Source organism: Manis javanica, chromosome 11, assembly GCF_040802235.1.
Source record: "Manis javanica isolate MJ-LG chromosome 11, MJ_LKY, whole genome shotgun sequence".
Taxonomy (NCBI): domain Eukaryota; kingdom Metazoa; phylum Chordata; class Mammalia; order Pholidota; family Manidae; genus Manis; species Manis javanica.
The window spans coordinates 43,993,490-44,011,903 of NC_133166.1; the positions used below are offsets into that span (position 1 = coordinate 43,993,490).

General features: G+C 35.8%; 1 protein-coding gene across 2 annotated transcripts in view; it reads left to right on the forward strand.

Annotated features, from left to right (window-relative positions):
• Positions 1 to 18,414, forward strand: part of LUZP2 (leucine zipper protein 2) — a 515,109-nt gene that overhangs the window by 436,680 nt on the left and 60,015 nt on the right. For both annotated transcript variants that reach the window (XM_037027123.2, XM_037027124.2), the window contains exon 9: positions 6,682 to 6,846. In XM_037027123.2, the coding sequence (XP_036883018.2) occupies positions 6,682 to 6,846 (165 nt within the window). The remainder of the gene's footprint in view (positions 1 to 6,681; positions 6,847 to 18,414) is intronic.

Here is an 18,414-nt window from a genome sequence, read left to right on the forward strand (position 1 = left end):
TCTATACATACATTATATAGTATGTATGTATTGTATGTATATATTATATATATATATAATGCATGCATGTGTTATAAAATGTTATAAATATATATGTGCATATATTATCATACATAATGTGTTTTACAAATATTATATATGATGAATATGTATTATATAACCAAAAAGACGCTTTTTAATATTTAATTCAGATTGATATTTTCCTGACATATATTACACTTGTTATTTTGTGCTCTATATGCTCCTATATTTTCCAAAATAAGTTATTTTAAGAAATGAATAGTTCTTTCTGCTTTCAAGGGCTTTCCATTTTTGTGATCACAGCATAGCAACCATTTTATTTAGAAAAATAAGGAAGATGGTCAAATTCAGACTTCTTTTGCAATAATAGGCTGTATACATTCCATAAGTTTGTATAAAAGTAAAGGAGGCTGCCTTGTCACCACCAATTTGAACAGCATGGGTGTTTTGATACAGATTAGAAGGGGTGGAATACATGAATCCTGATTCATTTTGGAACTCTTGTAGTTGTAGTATCTTCTTCTTACTATGCAGTAGTTGTGAAAGACCAAGCTAAAATTCTTGGCTCTCATGTGGCACTTCACTTGTATATGACCCAAACCTCTTCATATCTAGCAGAGCTATCTTTTCAAACAGGATATCTGGAAAGTACTGCAGTGAAGAATGGGTAAGGACATGCTGTGAATTCTAACGGTGTTCCTTCTTAAGGTTTAGATTTTGGGGACAAAGGTGGTTTTTGTATGAATAACTAGATATTTGAGTAACTTTACTCCTTCGTGATTGTCTTATTTTATATTTTTCCAAGTAATTAATGTAATATTTAATACTTTAAGGGGAGTCCACCTGCTATTTTGACCAGGTCCAATATAGTTCATCTTATCAAGATTCCAACTTTATGATTTCTTTTTTAATTTATGAAAAAAGAAGTTTATGTCAATTTATGCTAATCTCTACCACATCCAAATCATGCTGTATAATGTTACTTCTTAAAAAGGGGAATGACTCTTAATATAATTGATGGAATCAGAAAATCAGAGATACTTATAATTCTAAAGTTCAGCTAGGCCACCCTTTCTTTTCAAATCCTTTCTCTGACATTGCTTTCATGATCTCTGCAATTTGCTTTATGTCCTAGGAAGACGAATTCTCATGATGTGAGGCAACTCGGCCTACTCTGAGTTTTTAACAACTCTGACTACTGGAATGTTCTTCCTGACACTGAATCTTTTCCCTGATTTGATTTCAAAGAATTCACTGGGTCAGTGAGGTTTGAAATGACTCAGTAGGTGTGAATTGCCTTTCATGTGATTTGCTGTGGGAAACAGTAGACACTTAGGATACCTGGTCTTGGGCTCTATATCTCTCACAATTTTGGGGACACTAACAATTAGGAAATGGTTTCATTTAGAACCATGAGGTCATGGAAGCACAGAGAATGAATATATACATTTAAATATATGTGGGTTATATGGGCTTGTGCAGCCACCTAGTACTTCATGTGCAAACTGTGTTTTGGCCTGGATCACAGAACCCAGGGCTAATGCCATTTTCCTTCCTTCATCTTATCCATTCTGTGCTTTCTCTATCCTCATGTCTAACCCCACTGCTCCTGTGTGCCAGCCATGCCATGCTGCAGTCTGGGCTCAGGATGCAAGGCTCTGTGTCACAGTGTTAACATACAGGTCTCCTGAGTCAGGCCATCTGTGTTCACATCGAAAATTATAGGCATCAAAAAAGTAAAGTATTCTTGGCACATGGAAAATACTCAGTAAACATAGTAATAATTATTAGCAGTGAATGAGATCGTAGAGAATCCCCTCCATGGTAACACTTCCTCTCTGTCCTTCAGGATCTTGTCACTCTTTTTGCTACAGTGAGAACTATAAGAGCATTTCATAGTACTGGCGGTTAATGTCAACAAATCTCATATGACATGTGTACAAGATCCATAAACTGCAGCCATAAAATCAGGTAGAAATGCTAGCTCACTTCAAAATGGGTAAAAACTACAGTTTACTCAAATTGCTCTTTACCTCTTTCCATCATCTTTATATGAGACTTTTTTACTCTCTTCAGGGGTCTAGTTCCTAAGAATTTTATATGTGGCCTTTAAATAACTTCAAATACATCATAAATATTATTAAAAACAGTATCTTCACACTCCAACTTGGTTCTCATGATGTAGTTAATGAAAGAAGTCTCACTTGACTATCCCAATGTAAACAACAATCTCAAAATCTAAGAATCAACCTTGGTTTCCCAGAGAACCAACTATTTATTTGGCAGTATCTTCTGAATTACAGTTAGCCTCAGCTACTGGACTATAAGAACAGCTTTATGATTTGGAAACCTGTCTCTCAAGCTTTCATATTTTAAAAAGTTTCTATTGCACCTGACCACCACAAAACTTCACTGAGGAAAGCATGTATTATTACACCCATATTACAGATGACACAAATTAGACACTCAGGACTAGGTAGTAAAAGAACAAGAACTCTTTTTTGTCACGATGTGTCTGGCACATGATGGAAGCATAATAAATAGTTATAGATTGACTACATAAATGAAGATGTGACTTTAGAAATTAATGAACATGCTATTTACCCTACATATAAAGGACCTAGAGATCATTAAAGAGCCAAAAATCGAATGACCTTTCAGGATTCATAGATTTGATTTCATGGCAGAAATGAAGTTAAGGGGAAAGTCTTTGCATTCACAGCCCTTTGTGGTCTTTCCAAAGCCAGCAGCTGATACTGCACCTGCCTCTCTTTGAGGACTTCACACCTTTGTGGAAGTTAATTAAGATAGGCATGAATAATGTCTCATGAATTTTTATTTTTCAGGAGATGAGAAAGTAAAGACATAGTTGTCATTGCAAGGTACATTTTCTCATTCCCAGAAAAAAAATAAATTTTTCTGAGAAAAGTATTAACACACAGACACCCAATAGATAGACTTTTAAATCTCCTACCATCTTAAGTTCATATATATATGCATATATATGTATATATGTGTATATATATATATAAACACAATAATTTCATATAAGCTTTATGTATTATATAGCACAAGTCCTAGTATTTTAAGTCCTATATTTTAAAGTATAAAATATTACTTTCTTATATTAGGTAATATACAGGACAAAATGAGAAACATTTCATTATTTTTTCATGTAAAATAGCACCAGCCTCTATCCTTTGGAGGCTTTGCTCTATCTATTTAACAAGTATTTGTTAAGCTATAAACTGGTGATGCTTCAAAGAAGGCACTGGCCCTGAAAGAAATTACATTATAATAGAAATAAATAAAACTATAAACATATAAACAATAAGGTAATTTTCAATTATGACAAGGGCTACATAGGAAACAATTTAAGAAATGTGATAAAGACTTTAAAGAAGGAGTGTTCCTTGAGAAGGTTATCAGAGACTGTTTCCAAAAAGATAATTGTAAGCTGAGATATAAATTTATGCTGGAAGTTTCTTATAAAGATATTTGGAAAAAAAGATTCTATAGGCAAAGGAAACAGCAAGTGTAAAAGTTCTAAGATGAGAATGAGCTTGGAATGTTTGATGGGCTATAAGTAAAGGGCACTGGGACAAGCAGGGTCTTATTAAGGAGTTTGCATTTTACTGTTGTGATAAAGCAAGTGGGAAAAGTGGTTTTAGTGTGGGGAGAAGAAAGGCAGCAAAAACAAGACTGACTTTAGGAAGGAATAGGCAGTAAGATTTATGGCAAAGTATACTTTGTAACAACTTGTTACAGTGAACTTTCAAGTGAACAGCAATCTGCAGTTTCAAAACAGACTAAATAGCTAGCAGTGTAAGTGAAGATGTAATGATCATTGTCTGGGCCTGCTTATGGAATTGGGTCAAGCCAAACCTGAGTGGCGTCAGTAATAGGCTCTGTTAAGTTAGGACTAACTAGAAAGTTGTTTGCTTGTTTGTTATGAAAGCTGACCAAATTAGGGCAATGTTACACACAGTAGTCTGTGGCCTCCAGAAGGAAAAATCTACAATATAATCAATGAATGGAGCCAGAATCTAAGATAGGAAGTTAAATCATAGACTTGTGGTCCCCCAAAAAATGAAATCAGAAACTATGAGATTAAGAAGAAGTTGAAGCATAAGAAGAAAGATACTTTAATGGCTATGGAAGATGAGGAGGTAGAGTTACATCTATTTGATGTAGATTTTTATCTGAAATGATCTTGACAACATCAGGACACCTGTGCGGGTAGATGAGATGAATGCACCAAAGTTTAGATAATTAAGAAATTATAACATATTCACATTGCATTTATTGTTCTGTTGGAAAATTTGTCTTGTCTAAACAGTTTTTACTGAAAATTGATCCTTGAAACTATTAATTTGATGTTGCTCATTATTTATTTTCAGCATCTAAGTTCAGCCAATACTCAGGAATTTGTCTATTTTGGCAACATATACCTTAAGCCTATTACAGATCCAACTTTCAGATACATGGTGTGTTAAGAAGAGCCAGTATATGAATATAGTGAATAAAACTTTCCATAACTACTTCCTGTATTATCTGAGCATTAAAAGTCTATGTTTGAGAGCCACATTTATTTTGAGTCCTTGCCAAGATCTGCTTTGCCTTGTCATATTAGCTCCATTTCCATTGTCTCACTGTAATATGCAAATGAAACTGTTTAAACTGTTCCACGCCCCCTGTAATATTTCACTCATGACCTAGGATCCAATGTCATGATCTTCTGTCGTGTAGAGAGAGAAGGGAATGCCCAGTGAAGAGTGGATCAAAGATCCAATAGGAGCAGAAGTCTGTTTGTTTACATAGCTTGTCAATGTCCTTCCCTGACATACAGACATTTGCACCTAAATTTTTAAGACATTTATTCAAAAAACTTTATGTGGAGTCCCTTTTAATGTATCAGAGATTGCAATATATACAATTCTGAACAATATAAGCAATTTATACATGTATATATGTTCCTTTACATTAAAAATTAGTGATAAATTTTATAAAAGAAACAAACAGGATCAATCCTAGAAAATAATAGGTTGGAGAATGGCAAGAATCCAGGGACATAGGCAAGCAAGTAAAAAGGACTATTTTCAGCAAAAGGTCATCATTTAGATTAGCCCCCTCCTGTCCATGTTACAATAGTCCTCCATTCCAGTCCTTATCAGATTCTAATTTTGTCTTGACAACTTGACAGGACAAGTTTGATGAGAGAGAAGGAAATACATGTCTATCCTATTTCTTACATATCGCCAGCTGCTGCTAATCTTTCTGCTTTTCTTTTGTTAATCTCTTGACATGACCAAAGAGAGAAATCTCTTAAACTGCTATTCTAGCAATACTCTCATCTTACAGATAAATCTTATCTTATACCATACGTGAGTGGAAAGCACAGACGTGGGTATTGGTAAGGATCTGAGCCATAGCCACTACTCAAAAAAGTGACCATGAGGACTTGATAGGACTGAAATAACAGAGGAAGCTATGTAAAGGTATTCCTGGAAGAGTACATAAAAGGCAGTAGTGTTATGGCGAGTATAATATGATGACAGAGACAATAGACTTCATTGCTTTGTCGGCCCATGGTGCACTCAAAGGGTGAGCTCCACATGTTCCAGGTGGTCCAGGCATCTTGGCCCTAGTAGGTAATATCTCTTTTCATCTCTCTTGTCTCAAAGGACACATCTCATGTCTCAAAATAGATGTTTATGTGACATTATCTTAGGACCTATATCCATGCCCAAAATTACCCCTGTGTCGCTGTGAAATTTCCCAAAAGTTATATGGCTCTTCATTTTGGAACATGGGGATCTCTTTGTGATTTGTACTCACTTTATGTTATTACTATTTTTTGTATCTCATTAGCATTTAAAAATACTTACAGTGGAAGTTGGAGATTAGATGGGACTTAGCAATGGTTATCTATGTTGATTCAGTCTGCCTTGTGGTGTAAACCAGAAATAAAGCAGTCTGAACCTTAAGCTTTCTTTTCTTCATAGTAAAATAGTAACAATAATGTTGGTTTCAGAGATATTTGAAAGCATAAAATTATTTTTTGCATGTGAAAGTACTTGGAATATTGTCATATTTTGTGCCAATATAAGGAAATTTTAATGTCATTTACAGTCACATCACATTAATTCCTACCACTTAACAAGGCCAAAAGGAAATAAGAGGTTATCAGAAACAAATTAATTTTTCCCAATTTATGGGAAAATTGTATGGTGGTGCAGGCTAATCTGAGAAACACGAGAGCCTACATTTCCAAGAGATTGATTTGTAATAAAGGAGGTTGATGCTAGCAGAAAGGTGGCAGGTTTCTAAGAAGGATATTTTCTATTTTAGAGTGACTCTAGAGTGTATTTCCTGGTCGGCAAATTATCCTGCTTGAAGTCATGTCAATTCAAGGGAAAAGAGTAAGACATGTTTTTAAATTTTAGTGCTCAAAACATATCATGAAAACACATTAGCTTCTAAAAACAGACTGTGTGCATTAAACAGGGTATCAAAATTAAATTTAAAAGTAGGCAGTTAAGTTTGGAGACTGACATATATTTGTGTAGAGAGTGAGTTTAGGCTATGAAGAAGGAGAATCTAATCAGATAAATGATTATCAGAACCACATGTAGGAATTGTTTTCTCTCTTTCTTGTAGGAATCGCAGATGAAAGCAATGAAGGAGACTGTACAACTCTGCCTGTCCACTGTTTTCCATGATCAGTCTCACCCTTTTAGTCTAATGAGGCCAACTCCAACTCAGATGTCAACTTGGCCTAGGACAATCGATTCTGTGACTCCAGAAGTAAGGACAAAAAGCAAGGTACACCTTTTTCACACTTTGAAAAGTAACACCAAGTAATGTACTGTCTTCATAGTTCACTCTGTGCAATCATCGTGTTACCCGCTGAGGTGCTGTTTCTCCCAGGATCGTGTCTCCAAGGTGACAAAGAATGTAGCCAACAGACAAGAGTACAGAGCAACCAGCAAAGCTTTTAATGAGGAGTGAAAAGAAGAAGAATCCCACTAATCGGGAGGGGCTCCAAAGGAGGAAGTCATTTGGGCTGCAGTGGCCAGGGGATTATAAACACTGGAAAGTAGGAAGTCTACTTGGTTGCCTAGGACTTGTTGCAAGGGCTGGGCTGAAATCAGAAATCCACCTTCTTTCTCAGGCTGGTCGTTCCAGGGTGTGGTTTTTCACTCATCCCTCTTGGCCAGCTGACCACAGTGCCTAATGTCAGCATCCCACTTGGCCAATCTCTACCAAGGCAACATGTCCTATTCTACCTACCCTACCAGTTACCTCCTGCCTCAGTCAGATAGGGATCCCAGTAAGGTATCAAATTCATTGGAAGATTAGGAAGTAAATGGAAGATTGTGACTCAGTTTGTAAAGTCTCCATAGTCACTTGGAGAACATGGAAGATAACTTTTCTTTAAGAGCCAGCTGTTTCTTAGGATCATCTAATTGTAAAATAATAATAAATATAAATATATTGTTACTATTCAAAAATATCTTGTATAACATTCTAGCATTAACCAGAGGTTTAATATGGAAAATATTTTCTCCTTGAGTTTCCATCACCTCAGGTAAGCATCATCTTATGGAAGTGGATACATTTTTTTAAATTAAAAATATAAAAATTAGGCCATTATTCTCAACATTGCCTGTACATTAGACTCACTTGGGATACTGATAAAAGAAAATTCTGACACTTGGGCCTTACCCCGTACCTATGAAGTCAAACTCTTTCTGGTTGAGTTCCAGTTATCAGCATTTTTTAAAAGCTCCCCAGGGGCTTTTTGGAGACCAAGTAACTTATGCAAATCTTCCTCCAAATCCCCACCACAAGCATCCTTTGGAAAGGTCACAGGGATGTTTCAGGGCTGCATTTGTTTCAATCATCAGAACCCTCAATTTGCAGGCTTTATATTTAAATAAATGCTGACAGTCTGAAATAGTTATTGGAGAATGGAGTTTAGATTGGGGCAATGTATTTTAAAATGTTGGCTCTCTTATCATTGGTTTTGAGATCACTTGCTATTAAAATGAGTGCTATAGATACCAGTCTGACTTCTAATGTAAATCTCTAAGGGTGAGCTCAGCAAAACCTGAGAATCACTGATACAATTATCCAATGATGAATTACATCAGTGGCTTACTTACTTTTTATGTCTCTAATTTCTGATATTTGAATTAATGGGGTTGTGAACAAATTATAAATTAGAGAAAATATTTTCAGGATGGAGACTCAAAAATAAGTGAAACATAATAAATCTTCTAATATTCTGTTTTGTTCTCTAACTAGTTGATTTTGGACTGTACATATTTAGTCTGTGCAATCTTGTTTCTCTGTCAAAGAATCATTTAAAAATATATATTTGCATTTAATTTTATCATTCTCTTTGGTTTTATCATATACTGAAGGACTTAAAAATTTTTAGCTAGTATTTTTCTCCTATATTTTTTCTCCTTCTTTGAAAACTCTAGGTCTAGAGTGTTTGTTTACTTAACTAAATTCAGGAAAGAATGTTGCATAATAATATATTTTTATGTTCAGGAAAAATCCTGGGTAAATCTTTTGGAACTAGCCCCTGGTAAAGTGCACAGCTATTCACACCATCTCATCCATGTACCAGGAAGTGTACCCTGCCTCCAACTAGTGTTAGCCTAGGGGAGAAGCAAACTTATTAAATCTGATGACTTGGGGTAAAGCACTTTGTAATTCTATGTGCACATAATACTTTTCCCCAACTCGAAATATATTTGTTTAAGCCCAATTAAAACTGGGCTCTTTATGACCCTGAATGTCTGCATAAAATTATTGACTATTACTTCAACTGATATACTATGAATAAATATATCCAGTCATTGAAATAAGTAATGAATATTTATTATTTACCTTGGCTTATCACAGAAAAAAGATATGAAGCCCTTCAATGATCCTGGTTTGGGAATTGTTCATTTCTCAAAAAACAAGAACACAATAATCCATTTGTTTGAGATAAAGTTCAACAACTCTAAGTTGATGTACTATACAGCTTTTTATTTTATAGATTAGCATTAAAACTTTCTCTGGTGTTTATGTTTTGCCTATATTCTTTATCTTTTCAATGGTGGTGGAGATTATAACATGTATACCTGAGGTTTACTCTCTGCAGGTACCTCACGTATAATATTTTTTAAATCCTCAATATTATGTGATATGGGTGTGTTTGAGAGAAACTCTTTAATGTTGGAATAATTTTTCTTTTTAAACAAAAAAGGTAACCTTTAGATGAGGACATTTAACTGTACATCTGCAGAATGGGCTAATTATAGCCACAGTAGTATGTCATGCCTGCCTGACAGTTGTGAAAGAATTGCATCAATTAGCCACTCTGCATGTGTTTCACTAGTGCCTATCTCAGAGCACTGTTGTGACATAAGTGTTACAAAAAATAATTCTGATTTTCCATGATATATGGCTGGTCTCATCTACTTTTGTTTGGCTTTTTGAATTTTCAACTCTTGAATGTTTTTTCCTGAAATCTGTTAAACATCCACGTAATCAATTTCAACCCACGTCTGGAAAAAGACAAAATAGTCACCCACAAATCTCATTTCATTAAATTTTTTTATTCCAGAAGATTGACAAAAACAAAATTTTTATTGCATTATACATGCATGTATGTGTGTGTGTATACATGCATACATATTGAATATTTTATATATTTTTAAAACCACAGATTTCATTAGAAAAGGCATTCAATGTTACAAATACTGGCAAAACCTTAAAGATAATTTATATATTGGTATTTATATATATTTTAATTCTGGCTCATGCCTGTTATATAACCTTTTAGTTCTGTAGCTTAAGTTTCTGCTGAGGACCCTCAATCAGGTCCATCAGCTTCCTTTCCTTCTCCACAGCTGTTATGCCTGCTTTTCTCTGATACGAGTGAATTTTTTCTTACCCTCCGAGTTAGAATTATTTTTTCTGTTCTCAGTGCTCTGATAGCACACTGTTTATCCCTCAGGACTCTTGCCCCTGCCTTACATACAGCAATGGCTGCATAGGCACCTCTCCTTAAGGGAGATGACTCTGCTTGATGCATCGATATGCTCTATATTATTCTGCATCCAGAGTGATATTTCTAGGGAATTCATCTGAAATGACAATTGCTGCATTTCTGTTTTAGTCAGATGGGGCTGTTATAACAAAACCTTGCAGATGTGGTCACTTAAGTAGCAGACATTAATATCTCACAGTTCTGGGGGCTTGAATCCCAAGATCAAGATGCTACTAGATTCGGTTCTTGATGAGGACCCTCCTTCTGGACTGTAGACAGCCATCTTCTAGCTATGTGCTCACATGGTCTTTTCTCTGTATGTGTGCATGAAGAGAGAGAGAGTGTGGTCTCTCTTTTTTTCTCTTCTTTGTAAGGGCAATAATCCTACCATGAGGGCCCCACCATCATGACTAAATCCAAACCTAGTTATATCCAGAAGGCCCCATCTCCTAACACCATTGCATCAAGGAGAGTATATAGGGCTTCAACATATGAAGTAAATATATGGTTTGCTTATTTCTACATAACCATCAAAGATTATTATGTATTATTGTGTAGAAAATATTGTCTCAGAAAACAGGTGGAGAGCCAAGATAAAAGCCAGGAGATATGATTTGCATTTGGCATAACATAACTCTAACTAGAGTAGAAACAAGCAAACCAGTGACAACCTGTTTCAGCAATTCAAGCAGGGAAGGGTATTGGCCTGACCTAGGGGGCAGAAATGGAAAAGGTGTTCCAGATGTAATTGAGGAATAGAACTGCAGTCACCTAGTCAGTACACAGGATTTATGCAGGGAGGAAATCACTCTGATGCAAAAGGCAAAAAGAGTTTTTAAGGGAGAAGTGAAATTGGTCTGTTTTTCAACATGCTTAGTGTTAACCATGGTTCATACAAGCAAATGTCTATATCAGTAGGTGTTCATGCATTTGTTTCTGGAATTCAGTGAAGACATATAAGTGGACATAAGGGATTTGGCATCATCACCATGAATGGCAGTTAAATGTTGGAAATAGATCTACAGTATCACTGAGATGACAGTATAGACTAAAAAGAGATAAGGACCACAAAGGACACAGACGAGAACTAACTTGTATATGGTTCTATGTATAGTCTAATGGGTGGAATGCTTAGGGTACTCTTCATTATGTATTTGAGCTGAGGACTATCAGTTCAAAAAACAGGACATGCATGTCATTGCATGTATTTAGAATGGTGATTACTCTAGTGGCCCGCCTGAGATGACTCATACCTACTTGTACAAGCTGAGTGTTAAATTTTCAGATGTTGTACTAGTCAGCTGTTAAACAGCCATTATACTTAAAAATAAGTGAGTTATACTAAAAGTGAAAGTGGTAAATACCAATACTATCATATTATGCTATTATCTCTGCTTTTGAGGATATTATGTATTTTGGATTTGTATAGTACAAATTCTGTATAACAGTGTGCTACTGATATCTGTTTCCAGCTTCTTGTTCAGTGATACCAGATTGTTGGTAGACTGAAAGCAGTAGGATCTATCCAATAGTAACTGCCAAGCAGTACAAATCAGCATCCTCTTAACCCCAGAGTTAGTGAATCACATGCTCCTGTCTGTGTGTGTTAGTGTGGTGTGTGTGAATGTGTAGTAAGCCTTTAAGACAGACCTACTGGGCATCATAGGTAATGTACAAACATTATACGATCAACACACTTATTTATATTTCTCTTCCACTGCTTGTGTGGTAGAGCTAGAGGCATATTAAATGTTTAGATAAGATAAATATTTTTAAAAGCCTTTTTCAATTGTACATTCTGAAAACTAATCATTTTTGTATATCCATTATCCTGTTTTACTTAATTATATTCATATTATTATAAAACTTCAAAGTGAGTTTGTATAATTTAGAAGATATATAAAAGTAGGAGGAAGAATGGGAAACATATTGCCAAGATGTCTGCCACTGTTAGGTGAACAAATATGAATTAATAATACAATACTGTCTTTGGTGTTTACAGCTGAATGATACAGAGTTTAAGAGCTAAGAGTCATTCTACATGGGGGTGATAGATACCTCTTAGTGTTTAGGGGAGGATTAAACTAGAAGAGAAAGAAGCTGGGCATAGGGCCCTGGTCCTTTAGTCGAAGACAGTTCCCAGCCTCCCCCCTTGTCTCTCCTCTCCTGCCCAGAGTTGATATCTCTGTACGACAGGCTGTGGAGGGAACAGAGCTCAGCAGGCAGGTCTTTGCTCTTCCCAGTCTTGGTGCCTCTGCTGGGAAATGGCCTGTGGGAAGAGGAGGTGGCTGCTGCCTGCACCAGACCTCAGTCCAGGTCACATGCCTTCTGGAGACTCGGCTTATTCCCGCCCTCTCCCCCACAGAGTCTTCTGCTTCTTGGTGCGAGACCCACCAGTCACCACAGTCACAGTAAACATCAAAAGATAGAAAAGGCTCATGTTTCTGTTCCAAGTGTTCCAGCCAAGATTCCTGAGGGCCCAGGGAGACTTATGCAGTTAGGCTGTACTTTTCAGTAACATCTAAGATAAGGATACTGAACACAAATACAAGGAAATATGATTCTTGTAAAGAAAGAGCCAATATTAATCAGAGTAAAAATCTTTTTTCTGCAACTTCTCTGAAACGAACCTTCTGCATATGTAAAATGTGGACATTAACAGCACCGACCTTACACAGTTGTCACACAGTTTCGGTAAGAAAATTCACATACAGCATTGAACATGTGTGGTGGTGTCTGACACAGTCAATAAATGTATTAAATAAGTATTTTATCTGGAAACCTGGGTAGCACTTAGAGAAAATTTAAAGTTTTTTGATAGGATGCTACTTTAATTAATACAAACACAAAAACTACTTACCATGTTTTAATATTAAGATGTGAGAATACATCTATTGAAATAGGTCCAACTACAGTTTTCAGCATAAAAATATGGATGAATCCTCACAATATATTAAATGTCAGTGACTGTAAGAGTAAATGCCATAAAGGAGAAATCGAAAGACAGCAGAAATGAGAAGCGATTCAGATAAGCGATGTGGATAAAAATGATGAAATTGTGTTACAAAAATCCATTATTTCATCACCACCCCCAGGCAGTTATCAGCCTTTGTCTGTGTTTTTCTTGCCATGCAGCACACTGCCTTGGGTTTAACTGCAGTTTACATTGGTAAAGGTCACAACTCTGATAGGTATTTACTTGGATAACAATGTTTTGCTCATTTTTTTCCAGTTTGTTAGAAATGTCATTCTAAGGTAGCAGGCAACAGTGGCCCCCATTCAGAAGCTTAAAGGCATCCAACTGAAGATCGCATTCTGCTTGGTGCCTGGAGATTTAATGCAAGGAGGATTTGTATTTCCCTCTCTTCTGTCAAAAATCTGTTGCAAAGTAATTTCCAGGAAATCTCAACGGTACACCTGGACTCACCATAGACCAAAGGGCCTCAGTGTAGGCTGCATTTTTTAATTGTTGGGAGCTTTACTCACACCTGTATATCAACACTCACTGTTGTGACACAATCTAGCAGAAGTGTGGCAGATTTCAAATTTGAGGATTGGTCAACGCTCCAGACTATTCTAATTTACAGCCAAGGTTGAGAGCTATTCAGATCCTTACTCTAGAAATTGGAAGGAGTCTAAGACATAGGCCTGCCTTTTCCCTCCATGTTCTCACATCTGGAATAGAAGATTTCTCAACTAGTTCACAGGTGATCTATCTGTGTGAGACAGATACATTTTTTCTACCAGCTGTCTGTTCATAGCTAACAATTACTATTGGAGTTGTTTCCATACTACAGAAGTATATTATAGATCTTTATATGTCCAGGGTTATTGTAAGGATTAAAATGATGGCAAAGTCTAAAACATTTTTGTAAAATAGAACCATATCTAAGGAATTTTGTTGGGGTTTCATCTTTTGGGCTTGGAAAGTCTTAATGGCTTGTTTAATTACCTCCCAGCAGATAGGGCATATATGTGGCAATGAAGTTCAGTTTAAGTTAAAAACTTATTTTTTAAGTTAAAAAACTTAAAATATATTTTATGTTACTCTATGAACATACATTATTACCTATTAGTTGAATATCTCCATGAACTTCTTGCAAAGACATTGATTAGGAACATGAGGATACAATTCATTTAATCCTAAAATAAAAATGAATAGGAACAAAACGTTCTTGGTAAAAGTGTTATCTTACCTAAGTCTAGGAAGCCATATTGCCATTCAGAGAAAACGAAAACGTCACTACAGAGGGTCATCTGCATCACAAAAGAAGGCCCACCAGCTTCCATTTTCTTTTTGGTTGTTGTTTATTTTCATATTTGAGCTTTTATTAGTTATTTGGAGGATCCACACACAAATATTTCCATTTGCACACAATTTTTAATAAATGCACTGTAAATGTAAAGGACTGGCAGGTTTGATTCTTCTCTAAACAGTGATTCCAGTGACTTCCTAGCCTAGAATTCAGAGGCTATTTTTTTCTTAAGAGGATATCAAGTAGCAGTGTCTTCAAAGTTGGTAAGCTGCCACATTGTAAGTCCCAATAATTCACAATATCATTATACTACATACTCAAATTTTTCATCTTTCACAGGACATTAACAAATTTACTAGGGAAATTGGACCACCAGAGCAATGATATTGCAGAGTGTGTGAAAGTGTAACAGGGAGAGCAAGATTAAGGAGTGATTTTCTTTAGGAAATAATTCTACAAAACAACAATGTGAGAATATAAATAATTTAAAATGTTCAAAGGTGTTATTAAATGTATGACTGTGACTCCAAATTGTATCAACTATCAACTATACTTCAATTTTAAAAAATGGAATGAGGTAGTATTCCCTCCTTTTTAAAAGATGTTTCTAGAGTTACTAAAAAGTTACATTGACAAAAAGAGTTGATAAAAAAATTCTTCATGTCCATAAAGGGAGACAAAGACTACTGAAAAGATATGGCATGTGATGTTAATCACACTTGGCTTCTTTCCCTTTGGCTTCTTTCCCTCTGGCTTCATCAGAGGCTGGATTCCCCTGGTATTTAGTTTCTCCATTTTCTGTAGATAAATATAAATATTTTCTTCATTAGCCATTTTGGCTTGTTTTATCCCTTCTTTACTCTTTGTTTGCACTTTTTGTCTAAAGATTTATCCTCTCCTGCTAACTTATTCTTCCAGTTTAGCAGGAGCAGGTTTAGCTGACAACCTTGCCTGCAGATCTCCCCTTGAGCTCCTCCCTCACTGCCCCGGGGGCAGAGCTGACCTTGCTGGGGTGCAGCACAGTGGCAGGAGGGTGCATGGCTAAGTGCTTTGGGCCTTACTGGGCCAGAGCCTTCCCAAAGCTGGGCTGCATAAATACTGACACTTCTCCACCCACCTGAGCTGGGGACCCAAAGTGCAGTGACCAGAGAACTGAATGGTTGGCTCTCTATTCTTTTCCTATATTTTCATTAGAATCTCTTGAATACTCATCAAATAGTAATACTTTTTGTGATGCCTCCAATGTAACAGAGATTAAGTTATTTCAAAGGTGTTTTATGTTAGCTTCTAGTTACCGCTTGGCTACTTATGGACAAGAAATGCCCCAATATCCCCTTATCAATTATCAATCCAAGAGACACTTTGATGCTAGAAATTCTTGTCTAACTTTTCTTTTATCTCCTTATATGCAGCAAAAAGCTTAACCCTACAAACTGAATCTACAGTTTGATATTTCCTTACACTTGCAAAAGAAAAGGGCATTTATAAGGAATTTAATAACTTGCTTTGATTATTTTAAATTGACAGTAGATGTTTTTCCTCTCAAGGAATTATTCATCCATTTATTTTTATAGCTTGCAGCCACTGGGAATGTACTAAGTGATTTTTAGTAAGGGAAATCTAATAAGATTAAAATGTAAAGAAGATCATTACAATAGTGATATAAGGAGAAGGATTCAGAGGAGAGGACAGAAGCAAACAGAATTGTTGGGAAAATAAGAGTAGTTCTTGGTGAGAGACAATGAGTGGGAAAGAAGAGGAGGGGATGAATCTGAGAAATGCAAAGGACATACAATTTGGAGCAATTTATGAGCAAGTAGAGGTGAGAAGACCTAGATTCTTTTAAGGAAATTAGGTACGGCAAGGAGGAGGGTGGACAAATGTATGGGGGACTAGTAAGATGGAAGGAGATTGTCTATGCTTTCAGTAAGAGAGAGAGGGAAGAATGAAAAAAATAAAAAGACAAAAATTAGAGATAAGTAGTAAGGATTCAAGATTCCAGAGGAAACATCAAGGAATATGAATCTGATCACAAGATGAAGACTTGGACCTTGAAGGGACTAGGGACATACCAACTTCTGAGATGAAAAATAAGTTGTTGAGGATGAATGAAACTTTGAATAAATTTTTACATAGATGAAGGGGAGTTCAAATGGAATGATACTCTATGGCCTTGGTTTATCAGTGAAAATATCCTAGAATTCACTAGTTTCCAGTGTGTTAAACTATTTTCTTAAAGGTAGGGTTAGGTTCTAATCTGTTCTGCCTAAAATAGCATCACAGTGCATGTAGAAAGAAACTAAAAATGCTTTTTAAGATATAGGCTTATGCTTCTTTCCAATAGTCCTTTTTTAGGCATTAGCAAGCTCCATTATGAGGACAACCTGAGTTTGCTGGCATCTCTCTTTATCATCACTGTCCTGGAAACCTGTGCTGAAATCTATAACTAAATGTCAAATACCCAGTGCTGAGCATCATGTAGGAGAGCACAGAATTTGGAATACAACAGACCAATTGTAAATTCTGGCTTCGGCCAATTATTAAACGCACATGTGAGATATTGAGAAATTGAACTACAGACTGTGATTATTCTTCTGTGAAACAGAGCTAACAATGCAAAACATGAGCCTAATAACTGAAAATGCATAAGTACTGAATGTATAGCATGACACACGGTACGTAGTATATTCAGTGTTTAAGAGCAGAGGCTGTAAAGGCAAACTGCCTGGATTTCGGTTTGTACTCTGGCACTAATCAGCTGTGTAACAGAGGCAACTTTTTATACCAATTCCTTGTCAGTGTTATGGGGGATAATAGTACTATTTTCTTCAAAATGTTGTTATGAGTATGAACTAAATATTATTAGTTTCAGACTTATTTGTACTAATAAAATATTATTGTGTGCCCATCTCTGGGAAAGTATGCATCACAAGATTCTACGTGAAGTTTGAAAACAAGAAAAGAATTTGATCATTCATCAAGACTTTCCGTAAAAGAATGTCCAAAAACAGTAAGCAACAAGATCTTTATATTTATCGAAAGTAATTATATGAAATGATTTATGAAGGACCAGAGAATCATCTGTCATCTGGAATCCACCCTCACTGCACTGAGTTGGACTTAAATATTTCAAAGGAAATTAGGAGAGGTAGCCTTTCTTTTCACCACTCTATGACACACATTGATATTCAGGATTCTGTGAAGTCACAGTGTTTTTGAGCCCCCTAGAGTGCTACTGTTCGGCTTTCCTGTGGCATAGATGGCCTTCTTTGATCTTCTCTTTATGAAATCAAGAATATTTCCTAAATGTCTCTGCCACCTAACCTAGGAAGTTATTCACATCAGTTATATTCTAAGAGCAAATTGTTCCCTTTTGTTGGCTATTGTCTGGGTTCCAATTGCTATCTTGTGCTTCTAGTTGCTCAGTAATAATGAGGATGATAAACTTAATTTGCATAATCCTTTACGGCTTTGCTGTAAGATGTTTGATTATCTCTTGACAATAAATAGAGCAGATACTGCTGAAACCATTTTACTTAAAAAAGAGCTAAAACATGAACCCAGTTTGCTTATGCCAAGTCTAGTGTACTTTGCTTAGAACCTTAAAGGTATTCTAACAAATAAGGAACAAATATTTAAATAAGCAGTGCTTCTTCCGTTATTATGATGCATAATGTTGGATGAAAATGATGTCCCAACATTTAGGGATGGATGGAAGAAGATGTTCCATGCTTATGGAAATGAAAATAAAGAAAGGATAGCTATACTTACAGCAAACAAAATAGACTTTAGGCCAGACTGTTGAAAGGGACAAGGAAGGTCACTATATAATGATAAAAGGATTAATTCATCACGGGGTTATAACATTAGTAAGTACAAACCCACAATAGAAACACCTAAATATATAAAACAAATGTTAACAAATTTGAAGAAGGAAATAGACCACAATACAATAAAATAATAGTATGAAACATTCATACCCTATATTCAACAATGGATGGATCATTTAGACAGAAAAGGATATGTTGGACTTTACTACAGATTAGATCACATGGACCTACTAGTCATTTACAGAACATTCCA